The sequence below is a fragment of the Chamaea fasciata genome, unplaced genomic scaffold (assembly GCF_029207755.1).
Source record: "Chamaea fasciata isolate MVZ Bird 193981 ecotype frontalis unplaced genomic scaffold, bChaFas1.0.hap1 SCAF_16, whole genome shotgun sequence".
Taxonomy (NCBI): Eukaryota; Metazoa; Chordata; class Aves; order Passeriformes; family Sylviidae; genus Chamaea; species Chamaea fasciata.
Genome location: NW_027094101.1, coordinates 13997091 through 14009909, shown reverse-complemented (window position 1 = coordinate 14009909; position 12819 = coordinate 13997091). Strand labels below are relative to the sequence as shown.

The 12819-nt window shown below is 42.7% G+C and overlaps 1 protein-coding gene across 5 annotated transcripts in view; it reads left to right on the top strand.

The window, feature by feature from the left end:
• CREBBP (CREB binding protein) overlaps positions 1 to 12819 on the top strand; it is a 97283-nt gene that overhangs the window by 60632 nt on the left and 23832 nt on the right. For 2 of the 5 annotated variants that reach the window (XM_066198346.1, XM_066198349.1), the window contains 10 exons: positions 1150 to 1342; positions 1452 to 1505; positions 2694 to 2818; positions 3383 to 3571; positions 5004 to 5423; positions 6038 to 6217; positions 6445 to 6619; positions 10436 to 10554; positions 10691 to 10930; positions 11406 to 11494. In XM_066198346.1, coding sequence (XP_066054443.1) covers positions 1150 to 1342; positions 1452 to 1505; positions 2694 to 2818; positions 3383 to 3571; positions 5004 to 5423; positions 6038 to 6217; positions 6445 to 6619; positions 10436 to 10554; positions 10691 to 10930; positions 11406 to 11494 — 1784 coding nt within the window. The remainder of the gene's footprint in view (positions 1 to 1149; positions 1343 to 1451; positions 1506 to 2693; positions 2819 to 3382; positions 3572 to 5003; positions 5424 to 6037; positions 6218 to 6444; positions 6620 to 10435; positions 10555 to 10690; positions 10931 to 11405; positions 11495 to 12819) is intronic. The other 3 variants (XM_066198348.1, XM_066198347.1, XM_066198350.1) reach the window with 3 other exon arrangements.

Sequence of the window (12819 nt, the reverse complement as noted above, 5' to 3'; positions counted from 1 at the left end):
TTACAACTGAAGTGGCTTGAGCAGGAGAAGGGGAGGGGCTGTAAAGCTTTTAAACTGGACAGCAGAAAGTGTGTGCACTGATTGTTGAGAAACTCTGAGGAGAGAAATGACCTGAAAAACAAAGCTTTATACTGCATGACTGGACTTCCTTAACAAGGCTGCTGAGGAATACATATTTCATATTAAGTTTTCAGAAATGAATTCAATCCTGCTGTAATACCAAATTCTGGTTTTGATAATATTGAATAAAAACAAAACAATTGTGGGCAAGCATCACTCAGCCTGTGCTCTGTGTAACCCTGGGTTCTAAGAGCACGGTGACCCCACAAAAGAGAGGTAGCCTTGAGGGTTTGTGGGGTTTTTTTGCCTTTTTTTTGCCTAGGTGCATAATCTCATGCACTTGGCAGATGTGTGTCCAGCAATTCCTGACAAGCAAAATTGCCTACATGGTGTGCACTGTGACTGTCTTATTGGATCTGTTGTGAGTGTGGGTTGAGCAAAATGGATTTTTCATCTTCTAAAGATGTAGTGTTTACTTGTCTCTGCCTGTGGACTATTTTTCACTGAATTTTCTCCATTCCTTTGAGGTTTTGTCTGGTTTTGTTTCTCTCTTGCCATGATTGTTGATAGACTCTTTAGAAAAAGAGCAGTTCCTTTCTTTATGTAAAAATTGATCTGTCCTTAACATCTGTCTCCTGAAAGTTTATTCAGTGTAACAGTGTGCTGGGAATATGTTTTCCTTTTGTCTGTGGATTAGTGGAAATGTTTATTGTGAAAATAACATTTAAAAATCATTAACACTTAGAAACTAAATCACAGCTTCCTGGGTTTTGCCGAAGCAACAGAGAACCTTCAGCCTTCTCCTTTGTCTGCTAATTTACTCAGAGTAGGTATGCAGGGTAGCCATAAAGCAAGTGTGATTTCTGGAAGCTTTTTTTTTTTCCTTTTCTGCATTAAAGCAGAAAAGGCTGTCTTAATTTACAGGATTCTGAAAATAAATATTTCTTTTTCAATTAGGCAGGTGTATACATTAAAAACCAAACCAAACAAACAAACAAAAAACCCCACAACACTCAAAGCAGATTATGGTATTCAGGTAGACTGAATGAGTTTTGCAGCTGCTGATTACTCTTTGTTTTTCCCTTTTAGGATGAATACTATCATTTATTAGCAGAGAAGATCTATAAGATACAAAAGGAGCTAGAAGAGAAGCGGAGGTCTCGTCTCCATAAACAAGGGATGCTGGGGAACCAAGCAGCCTTACAGACCCCCGGGCCCCAGCCCCCAGGGATTCCCCAGGTGGCTGCTGCCATGGGCCAGGCACAGCCCGTCAGGCCACCCAGTAAGTGCTGCTGGAGCTGCCTTTGCTTCTCAGGAGTCTTTGCACTCAAGTTAGTCCTGAGGTTGGGTTTAAAACTGGTTTTGCTGACCCTTCTTGTGTTGTGTTGCAGATGGGCCTATGTCCATGCCAACCGTGCCTATCAGTCGTATGCAGGTTTCTCAAGGTATCTGTTTTCCTCTCTAATTGCAATTTGTGGGTTCAGAATAATTGCTGGGGGGAGAAGCTGGTCTTCTGTTGAGGTTTTTAGGTGTTGGGAGGGAGAAACTACTGGGGCTACCTTTTCTTCAGCACCATTCTTTGGTGTTGCTCTGTGTGCCAGTGCGGTGTTAACAGTACGGATCCAGCACTTTGCTGGGAATTAATTCAGTGCTTCCAAAGAGAGGACAGCTCAAGCAAGAATCCTGTGGATAATCTCATTTAAAACACTGTAAAGGGGGAAGGATGTTGGCATGTTTTCATCAGTTAAGCAGCCAAAAATACACCTGTAGCTGGAAACACAGCACATTAGTCCTAAAATCTGTGTAACTAATGATAGCCTTTCTTGGTTTCTCATGGAAAGTGCATCTAAAAAAGCCTTGGAGCTTGTTCACAGCACTTGTCATTAGTCACTGAGGCAGCTGTGAGCTCATGGGTGGTTTTTTTCCAAAAAACAAACCTGTGACTTAGGTGCTACAACTTCCTTCAAAAAAGTGTCCTCAGCTATTTTATGTCCTGGTTCAGAGTTAGAACTAAGTCAAAATTTGTGTTGAAATGTCCTTGGGAAATTAATACTTTTAAATTTTATTTAAATAGGAGAACAAGTTGATAACAAGTATAGCTCCATAATTACGGCTTTAAACAAGTTTTTCGGAGGGATTCAATGTTTTGTATAAAAAGCACAACCCCTGTTAAAGCATTTTGCCAGCTTTTGTCCTGATTTGAGGCTTGGAGTTGCCTTCATACATCCCATATGTATTTTTATCATATTTACTTCAGCCATTTCCTTGAGCCCTGAATAAGACATTGCTGTTTCAAAGCAAATGCCTGATTTTAAGAAACCATCCTAAGGTATTATTTATAAACAGCATCCTGTCTCTGCAGATCATCCAGCATCCTCTCAGATGATCATCTACTATTCATCTTTTGCATTTAATTTTATTTTTTTAAGGCACCAAAAATTGTATTTCACCCTACCTAGTATGGCTCTAAACACTTCTTGCATCCTCATTTGTCGGTTAAGTCAAATAACTAAAAGATAAAGAGCAGGGCAGTCGAATTGCAGTCAAAATAACTGTTAATTTTACAGTAGAATATAGATCCATAAGTTCTGCTGACTTGTTCCTAATGAGTTGTTTTGGGGGTGCATTTGCAGGAATGAATCAGTTTAACCCCATGTCCATAGGGAATGTACAGATGCCCCAAGCACCGCTGGGACCGCGGGCGGCATCTCCGATGAACCACCCGGTGCAGATGAACAACATGGGCGCCGTGCCCGCGGTTCGTACCCCCCTCAGCCCACCCCAGCCCTCACCCATCCCCCCTGAAAAGGCCAAGCCACCACAGCAGTGCTGCAAATTGTGGGGAAAATCCCATGGAAATGCAGCCAGTCTGACAGGCTTTTATCAGGGCATTGCTTTGCAATATTTACGTCTTCCAAAAACACCGAGCAGACCTTTAGTGGGGCATGTGCCACAGGTGCAGTAATCCCCAGCAATCTGTGGGAGAGCACCTACTGTCTTTGCAGTATGTAAACCTTCTTTGTTCCTACATGAAAACGTGTTTTTATTCTTTAGAAAAACAACAATATTTTTAATTTCTCTGGATTCTCTCTTTCACCCCAGAGAACAAAACAGAGTTAACACTCTGAATATTACCTGTTCAAAATAATCAATGCTGTGGAACAAATGCTGAAGTTATAAGCATATGCCCACTTCCAGTTAGTGTAAATCCAGCTTTCCTTTTATTTTTTTGTCCTATCTTTTGATTGATTTCAGTGTATTTTCCTTTGTCCTGCTCCATAATGCTAAATGGTAATTAGTTAATCTGGGTGTTAATTTTCAGATGGCAATGTCTCCTTCCCGAATGCCTCAGCCACAGAACATGATGGGAGCTCATTCCAACAACATGATGGGTCAGGCTCCTACCCAGAACCAATTCCTGCCCCAAAACCAGTTCCCAGCATCCACTGGAGCTATGAATGTGAACAATGTGGGCATGGGTCAGTCAACAGCCCAGGCCGGGGTGGCACAGGTGAGATGGGTTCTCTAAGATTTATTTGCTCTTAATTTTTGCTTACTTTCCTTACATTTGTTTATTTGTACTTCTGTATCCGTTGTTTGATGTAGTCACCCCAACTTTGGGGGATCCTGGGTTACATCTGCCTTCTTCAGAAACTCTTATATAACTTATCGACATCTGTTAATGGGGGCGCAACGCCCTGCAATTCCTGATTTAAATCCCTTAAAAATGCATGCTGACGAGAGTTTTAGGGGAAATATCAGAAATCAGTTTATGGGATGCCTATGAACATATGTTTTGTCTCTGTGTGGACCGCAGTAGCTAACTTTAAATCTGGGATTATAATAAAGTGGTTGGGCAAGATCTTCTAAAATTTGTTTTAACTTCTTTGCTTATGGAGAGAAAATTGTTGGGTTTTTCCTGTAACATTTTTCTGTTGCAGTAGTGGTCAGTGAAAGAGCAGCCGTGCTTATGGTGCCAAAGCATCTGCTTTTCCAGAGGGAAAGGCTTGTTGTTTAACTCAGAGCCCAAGTAATTTAGGCTAGTTAAAACCTCCAGACTTCTGAGAGATTACTTAGATCAGGTTATGAAGGGCTCTGCTGAGTCAAGTTTGGAGTATGTTCAGGATGGAGTATCTACAGTTTCATGGGCCCCGGCTCAGCTGTTTGACCGCCTTTGTGGTGAACGTTTTTTTCCCAATGCACTTAGTTCCATAAAACTGCCTCTCTAAAGACAATATAGAAGTGTGTTTTAAATTTGAAACCTCATCTGCAGGAAATTAACTGATTTGTATTTCTAAGAGTAACAGTTACATTTGAGAATGGAGTATTCTTTTTTATCACCAGTTAGTTATCTGATGCAATCTTCAGTAAAATGTATCACTTAAAGGTTTAAGTACATCCAGAGTACTTTCTTGTTGCTGCTCTGAAAAACAAATACCAGGTTTTCTGAAGCATCTTGAGCATTTTAATTAGCATAAAAAAGAAAACAGAAATACTCAAGAATTCTTAAGTCTTCTTCTGTGCAACAGCACCATTAAATGCGTTGACCTGCCCTCTAAAGCAGAGCTGCCTCAGAGTCCTGGCCTAAAAATGAGTATTTGCTCAAAACCATTTTGTGTCAAAGCCTGACCTTTGCCCAGCTAATGGCACGATTCAGAAGCTGCCTGTGGGTTTGTGTGTTACTGGGATTGCGAGGATTCCCTCTGTATGCCAATGGAATTAATGCAGGATGCGCATGGCACAACTTGATCTGGGAGAAAGGTCCCTGAGAGCTGATGGCAGCGATGACAGAAATCGGAGCGGTCACTTGCAGCAGCATTATTTGTGGCTGATCTGCTTGCACTGACAGTATCCTGTCAGAGAAGGCTTCGGGGCTGTGATTGAAAGGATAGGTGTGAATCCAGGCTCTGTAAGACTCTCTCTCTCTCTCTCTCTCCCCCTAGCAGGGGCAGGTTCCCAGTGCTGCTCTTCCCAACTCCATGAACATGCTGGGACCGCAGAGCGGGCAGCTGCCGTGTCCCCCGGTGACGCAGCCCCCCCTGCACCAGAGCACACCTCCCGTGTCCACTGCTGCGGGGATGGCACCGATGCAGCACCAAACCCCCCCGGGAATGACTCCTCCCCAGCCAGCAGCACCCACACAGCCATCGACACCGGTCTCGTCCTCGGGACAAACTCCGACCCCGACGCCGGGTTCTGTTCCCACGGCCACGCAGACCCAGAGCACCCCCACAGGGCAGACTGCAGCCCAGGCCCAGGTGACACCGCAGCCACAGACCCCTGCCCAGCCCCAGTCTGTGCCAACCCCACAGCCAGCCCAGCAGCAGCCAACATCTGTGCAGGCACAGCCACCTGGCACTCCAGTAAGTACCGGCCAGTCCCCTTTGCCTTGTGTTGTGACATATCACGAGTGTCCCTGTCTGTAGCACCATGTCCTGAATGTATAGAGCCCATAGCTGTCCATAGCAGCTTCTGCTTTAGACCAGGGGGTTGGGTAGAGATGTGTCAAATGTGTGTGTTCAGATGTGCTCAGCATTCTGTGAAGGTGGGGGGTTGAATGGCTGGACTGCTCAAAGTAAAATTGGCAGCAGTGTGCAGAAAGATGAGGTGTAACAGGCCGAATACTCTATTTGGCCATAATCAGAATCTTTTCTGATCCTGAGATTTGCATAGTTTTTTTTTTTCCTTTTAAGATACAGCCAAGGCAAATGCACGTTTCAAGGAATGTACAGTGTTTTACTGGGCAGGTGTTTTCTCTGTAAAAGAAGCCTCTTTGGGGCAGAATTCTTCCCTGGCTTCTCCTCTGTAAAGCAGAGTTATTAAATGTGTAATATCAAAACTTGGCTACAGTGACCTGTATCCATGTTCTGCACTGTTGTAGAATATCATCTCATGTCTCTTTTGTGCTGTTCATTTTTAGTAAAGGAAAATATTTCTATATATGCAGTGTCTTTCTTTTGTACTGTTTTTACAACAGCTATCCCAGGCAGCAGCTAGTATTGATAACAGGGTCCCCACCCCTGCCTCAGTTGCTAGTGCTGATACGAATTCCCAGCAACTAGGACCAGATGCACCAATGCTAGAAAGCAAATCAGAAGTTAAAACTGAAGAAACTGAGCCAGAGACTAGTGAGACACAAGTGGAAGCTAAGACTGAGGTAAATGAGATTCTCTACAGCTTAACTGAAAGCAGTGATAGATATAAAAGCACTTAATGATCTGTCTGACTCGGTGAGCTAAGGGGCGAGAGGAGGGTCGTTACTGCAAAGTAACTCCTGAGGAAAGCCATGGATGGAAAGTGCTTCAACAGTCTCAAACTAATATTTTGATGGCTGAAGTTTGGGATGTAGGTGTAACAGCACCTCTCGTTGCGTCCTTTCTTAAGGTGGAGGAGGATTTACAAGGATCTTCACAAATAAAAGAGGAAACCGATGGAACAGAACTGAAGCAGGAGCCAATGGAAATTGAGGAAAAGAAGCCTGAAATGAAAGCAGAGACTAAAGAGGAAGAGGAGAGTGCCACTTCACAATCCACATCACCATCTCAGCCCCGCAAGAAAAGTACGTGTATGAGAACTGAGTTCCCTTGTGTGCTTTGCTTTCACTAATATTTGTTTTCCATGGTCTCAGCTCCTGCTGGGAGGTCTGGTTTGCACTTACCTTTCCAGCACATGGAGCTCTGGGAGATCAGTAGTCTGTAACTTAATTTTGAAAGTAGGATTCCTTTAATGTTACATGAATCAGGTGAGAAAAGCAAGTCGCTGTGCCCTTGATCTCAGCAGTGCCTGCCCAGAAGGACCAAGGCAGTAAGGCAGTGATTGCTGGAGGAATTAAATACACAAATCCCTCCCTGTACGTCTTGGTGCTCTTTGAGGGGAGCTCCGTGTAGATAAGAGTCCTTTCAGTAACCGAGGATATCCATCGCTTTTCTTTTCCTCCTAAGAGGCTGCACACACCTTTATCCTGAGTTTTGTCAGTCACTTTTCTGAGAATCAGCCACTTGAACTCTCCTGAACCTGTGTTCCTCCTAGGCTGGACTGCTGCAAGAGGCTTAACATTTATTTTGGAGTCCTGTGTTTTCAGGACTTGAAAGTTTTCAGTGTGGTTCATTTGCTCAGCACTCTCTTAAATTAAGCTGCAGTGTCAGCACAGATTGAGGTGTGACTGCATCTGTACTCAAGGAAACTTCATGGTGTTGCAGGTTATATAAATGTTTGGGTGCCTTGTAAGAAATAAATAAGATTATTAAAGTAGAGATATATTTCTCTGCTTGCAGTGCAGGCTTTGTGGCAGGCTGCAAGATAAGTTTTTGGACTCAAAAACCTTAGCAGTTTTGAGACATCTGTCTTTTGACATCTGCTGTATTGAGGTGATGTTTTCTGTGGTTAGTTTCTAGTTTTCAGTCAAAGGGAAGCTTTCAACATGCTGCAAATGTCTGAAAAATCTACATCTCCTTGATGTGCTGTGGGTTGCACTTGGTTACTAACCATAATCTTTTTGTAATAAATGGCTATAAACCACATTTTCCTGCAGACTGATGTTTTCAGCTGGAGCGGAGGGGGCACCCAAATGAGAACACACTGCAGAACCAACTGCAGAGCCTTTTCCAGCCCAAATGAAACCTAGGGAGTGGAAAGCTTATTAGCATTTCTGAGCCAGTGATATTCCCAGTGGAAGGAATCACCGCTGCCTGGTGGGAATGTGCTCACACAGGGAAGGTTCTTGCAGAGTCAGTTCAGGCTGGGTCACCACGTATTCCAATTCCTCCCTCGGTGACACAATTTTATCTTGGAAGTTTTGTCACCCAGTAACTGTGTAGTGCAAAGCACGTGCAGTGTGGGCAGGTACAACCACAGGCACGAGTTTAAATGGTGACATTTTCTCACCAAGGAGTTTGTGCAGTGTTAATTGAGCATTGATATTAAAATGCTGAATAAACCAGGAGGTATTGGAAAGTAATTAGTGCCAAGTGTGCTAAAGGGATAGGTGATATTTTAAAACTACTGAAGAGACTGATCAGGAGTTTTGCATGGGTTGCAAAAGTATTGGGAATTCTTCCTGCTTTCCATGCAGGCAGATTCCTGAGAGCTATCCCATAGTAAGCTGGGACTTAGCAGGCCCTAAGGGGGAGTGCCATGGACTGTGTGCTGTAACTTAGCAAACAGAGCCTTATTTTGCCTTTTTTTGCAGATCTTATGTGAGCAAGAGAGGGAGGTCGTGGTTCCTTACTTTGCAGTCTCAAAAAACCCACTGTAATATTCCTTTGGGCAGCTCCTGTCTCCTTGCAGGTGGCAGCTTTTGTTTGACCTTAAAGAGGAGTTTTACTGGTTTCTTCACTTCTTTGTAAGACATAATGGAAAACTTGCGAGAGCTTGGGTTTGACGTGCATTTGTGTGTGTTGTCCTTGTAATTTTGAAAGTGTCTTATCTTCCTTCATGAATTTTCTCCTTAGTAATCATAAGCAGGCTTGCCTCTGTTTGAAAAAAGCACAAAAATTAAAAAGGTAGCATTGTACTCTTCTCTGGTAGGTTGTACGTCATGGTGAGTCAGGCAAAGATCCCATTTTCTTTTTGCTGCCCACACATCCAAGACAAAATGGGATAACTGGATGCCAACTCCTCACAAAGGTCTTCAAGCTACCGGAGGAGAACTGAGAGCATTTAATTTCGGAAAAAGAAGAGAGGGAAAAACAAAACTTTCTCGTAAAATCCATGTACAGGGAGATGCTCTGATCAAATGTGCTGGTATTAGTCATAGTCCTTAGAGGCAGAGCAGCTGAAGATGAAGGCAGCTTTTCTTTATGGTTTTAGGTAAAGTAATAAATTGAAATAACAACTGGATTTTCATTTTTGTTTCTTTTCAAACTTCAGAATGAAAGTGGCTTATAAACTTTATCAGTAAAGATAATTAGGCTTTAAGGAACTTGGCAAAAGTCACACTGGATCTCTGTAGTTTGAGTTTAGAATAAGATTTGGTTTACTTTGAAAGATACTGTAGCTTAGTGGTATGTTATTATAGGAGAAAATTCTAAAAGCAGAGTCAAGCAGGTAGTCAGAATAGATTATTAAAAGGTACTTTATGACCTTTTCATTTCATTAAATGAAATAATTCAGATTATGACATTATGAACTGTCTGAATCAGAGCAGTAGAGAATGCTGTTGCTCATTAATAGAATTTAATGTTTGTTTCTGTTCTTGAGAATCCCTTAATATAATGTGTAAGAGTTGTTTCTGAAACTTTGGGAGTCTATAGTAGGGAAAAGTGCCTGCATATATGCTATTGATAAATACGGAAGAGAATTGCCATTTTGTTGGGACTGAGATTGTGGCAACAGCTGAAATGATCATGCAGGCAATGGAATAGTGTCAGCTTAATTTGTCTTCCTGAGTTTTTTTTTTGTATGTACTCTTTAAAATCATAGATTTTGATCTAGATGTCCCAAAAAGCAATTTACATCGCACCAAAATACTGTTTGAGTGAGAAAAGCAATGATCAGCCTCAAAGAGCCCTGTTGATTCAAGAGCTTTTAGCAGAATTAATTGCTCCACTTTGTTTGTATCGTTCTCATTTCATCCAGGTAGATAAATATGAGATGCCATCCCGCTTTCCTTAGTTGTCTTTTTTTCTCAATGATAGGCATTCTTCCCTATTTAAAGACACTGTTCCTAAGGAAATAAATGTAATTACACTGCTGAGATGCTCAAAGAGCTCTCCAAGTTATCATTATTTTTCAGAAAATGTATTGCCTTTTTTTGTCCTTGTCAGCCACTCCTGAAAGAATCATGGCTGTTGCCATGCCACTGTTGCCAAGTGGTGGCATAGAAATCTGGAAGTATTAACACTTTCAAAATCAATTAACGATCCATCAGACCAGGACTGTTTGTACACTGTGGCCAGGAAAATTCCTGTGCCAGCTCTCAGGACATCTGGTCACTCTCTGTAGAGCTGGCTCTTCATCCCTGCCCACTGCAGTGGATTTTGCTGGAAGAATCTTGGCTTGGAAATAGCGAGCAAGGTTAGAAGGGAGGGAGGGAAAATTATGCGCAGTCTATCCTTTGAGGAGAAAAGGTTCATTCATGTTGAAACATTTGATTTCATTTGATTCTGTATAAGTTTTGAGGGTTTTTTTAATGCTCTGGAGTATATAACGTTACGGGCTAGAGTTGTTTCCATCTCCCTATTTTGGGAATATCACCTGCTGTGATGTGAGTAAATACGAGGCTGTGTTTCCCTCTTGTAAGTGAGGTTTTGTCTCTGATCCAGAAAACCCTTTGCAGAGTTTAAGGTAATGTGTTTCTTTGGGCTTTCTTTAGGGGAGTCAAGAGATTAAGAAACGTGGAGAGCAATTTTCTAACCTTTCTGACTTCCATTACCAGTTTTCAAGCCCGAGGAGCTGCGCCAGGCTCTCATGCCCACCCTGGAAGCTTTGTACCGGCAGGACCCCGAGTCCCTTCCTTTCAGACAGCCTGTGGATCCCCAGCTTTTAGGGATTCCGGTGAGTTGGCATTAAAAAAAAAAAACCCTCTCTAAAATATTCTCCTGTTTTATCTTTGCTCACATAAACACTTTGCCTTTTCTATTCAACATACTGGAAACCTGTTAGAAACGCGGGGTTTTGCGTGTCTTTGCAGGATTATTTTGACATTGTGAAGAATCCCATGGATCTGTCGACCATCAAGCGCAAGCTGGACACGGGGCAGTACCAGGAGCCCTGGCAGTACGTGGATGATGTGTGGCTGATGTTCAACAACGCCTGGCTCTACAACCGCAAGACTTCCCGGGTTTATAAGTTTTGCACTAAACTGGCAGAGGTGTTTGAGCAAGAGATTGATCCAGTCATGCAGTCCCTGGGCTACTGCTGCGGGCGCAAGGTGAGTGTCTCAGTGTCCCGGGGGTTTCTTCCCAACAGCCCGGCTGGAGTCGGCAGACGAAGCTTCAGCTTTGGGTACTCCTGTTTTAAAATGGAAGTACCGAGTGGAAGGGCTGCGAAAAGTTTGGCTTTATTATAAATATGTTTGGAGCTGAAAAGGTCAATAGCAGCTCTGCTCTTCTGTTATTATTGTTGTATTTTTCCTCCCCCAGAGGACACCTTCTTTAGTTATAAGTAATATTAAAATACTTCCCTGGTTTCCCATGTCCATAAAGCAGAGGTCAAAGGGTCGGCTGCTTTTAGAGTTAATGATTGTCGCCAGATTGAGAGGGCTGTGCTGGTACATTCACGATGGCTGGAAAAGTGTGATAGCCATGGCAGTGTCCTCTGATACCCACAAGCATCAGGTTTGCTTTATAGATGGCTGATGAACAAAATCCCCCATTGTAAAGCTGCTTTTCTCCCTTGTTTTGCAGTATGAGTTCTCTCCCCAGACCTTGTGCTGCTATGGCAAGCAGCTGTGTACTATTCCCCGGGACGCTGCCTACTACAGCTACCAGAACAGGTAAGTCCTTGAATCCAGGTTTTCTCCCTTATTCAGAAAGTGAGATCTCTTTTGAGTTCTCTGCACATACAGAGGATGAGGAGGATTTTTTAACTTTTACTCTCCTTTGTCAGCTTAGTCAGGGAAAAGTTCTTTTTTTTTTTTTATCTTCCCACGTTGTCCTTTTGCAGGTGACTGTTTGTTTTTCTGGGCTGCAGTGTGAGGCACACTGTTCCTTAGTGCTTGCTCTCAGCCAGGCTGCCCCATGCAATGCTTCAGTGCAGGTCAAGTTGTCCATGTTTGCCATGAAATGAGGAGCAGGACTTGCTGGAGGGAGGAGGGCAGAGCTGCAAAAAGGCACTGGGAAATCCTGTTACCTTGTTCTGGGAGAATTGTGAGAATATGCAGGTTTGTTCAGGAGTTAGTGCCAGAATTTGCCAAGGAAAGGGTACAGTGATTGATTGCAGGACTTATGTTTCCCCATCCTAGTCAGTGCTTAATTATATTTGAAATAGCATTAAAAACTACCCAGAGAGTCCATGAGAAGCTGCGAAAATTAAAATTTCTCTTATTTTTTAATTAATAAATAAAAATTAATAAACAATTGTTAGATTAGTTTTCCATTCAATGCTTAAATCACCAGTGTTAAAGTCACAAAGCAAACTTAAAACGTGGCTTTAAGTTTGATTTCTTAGATGTTGTGTGTCTTCCCCCCTCCAAATAAAATGCACAATGCAAATGGGCTGAGACAAAAGTTTTGTTTTAAATAGGGAAAAGGAAGTTGTGAATTACTTTCCAGAGGCTTGGCAGCCTCTAAGCCTTGCCAGCTGTGAAGTCACAGAACCAATTTAGACTTCCAGCACTTGTATTTCATCTTTTTGGGCCATCCCTTCTCTCCAAACATGCTCTTGAGAAGCTCTCAGCCTGTTGAGCCCCACGCTGGAGCAGCACAATGTGGGAGAGGAAAATGTGTCATCCCATCTTGTGTGGGGGGCCTTGAGTGGCCTTTGAGAGGCAGAAAGTATTGACAGGCGGGAATAAATTCATGAGCTCTCATAAAAGGTTTTATACAGCCACTGTGGACTCTGAAAAGTCAGGCTGATGAGAATTAAAGCAATTAAATGTATTTAAAGAGACAGCTCAGTACTGGCATTGGGGAAAAATAACCCATACCCTTAAATGTTGGTAAAATTTAAAATAGTTTTCATGTTATGCATTCTGTATTTGGAAAGAACACTAGTAACTTCAAATGGAATTGAAGGGGGGGCTCGTTCTTCTTTCACACCTGCCTTCCCAATTTAAGTTAGCGTTCAATCATTTGGATTATTCCATGGAAGGCAATGTTG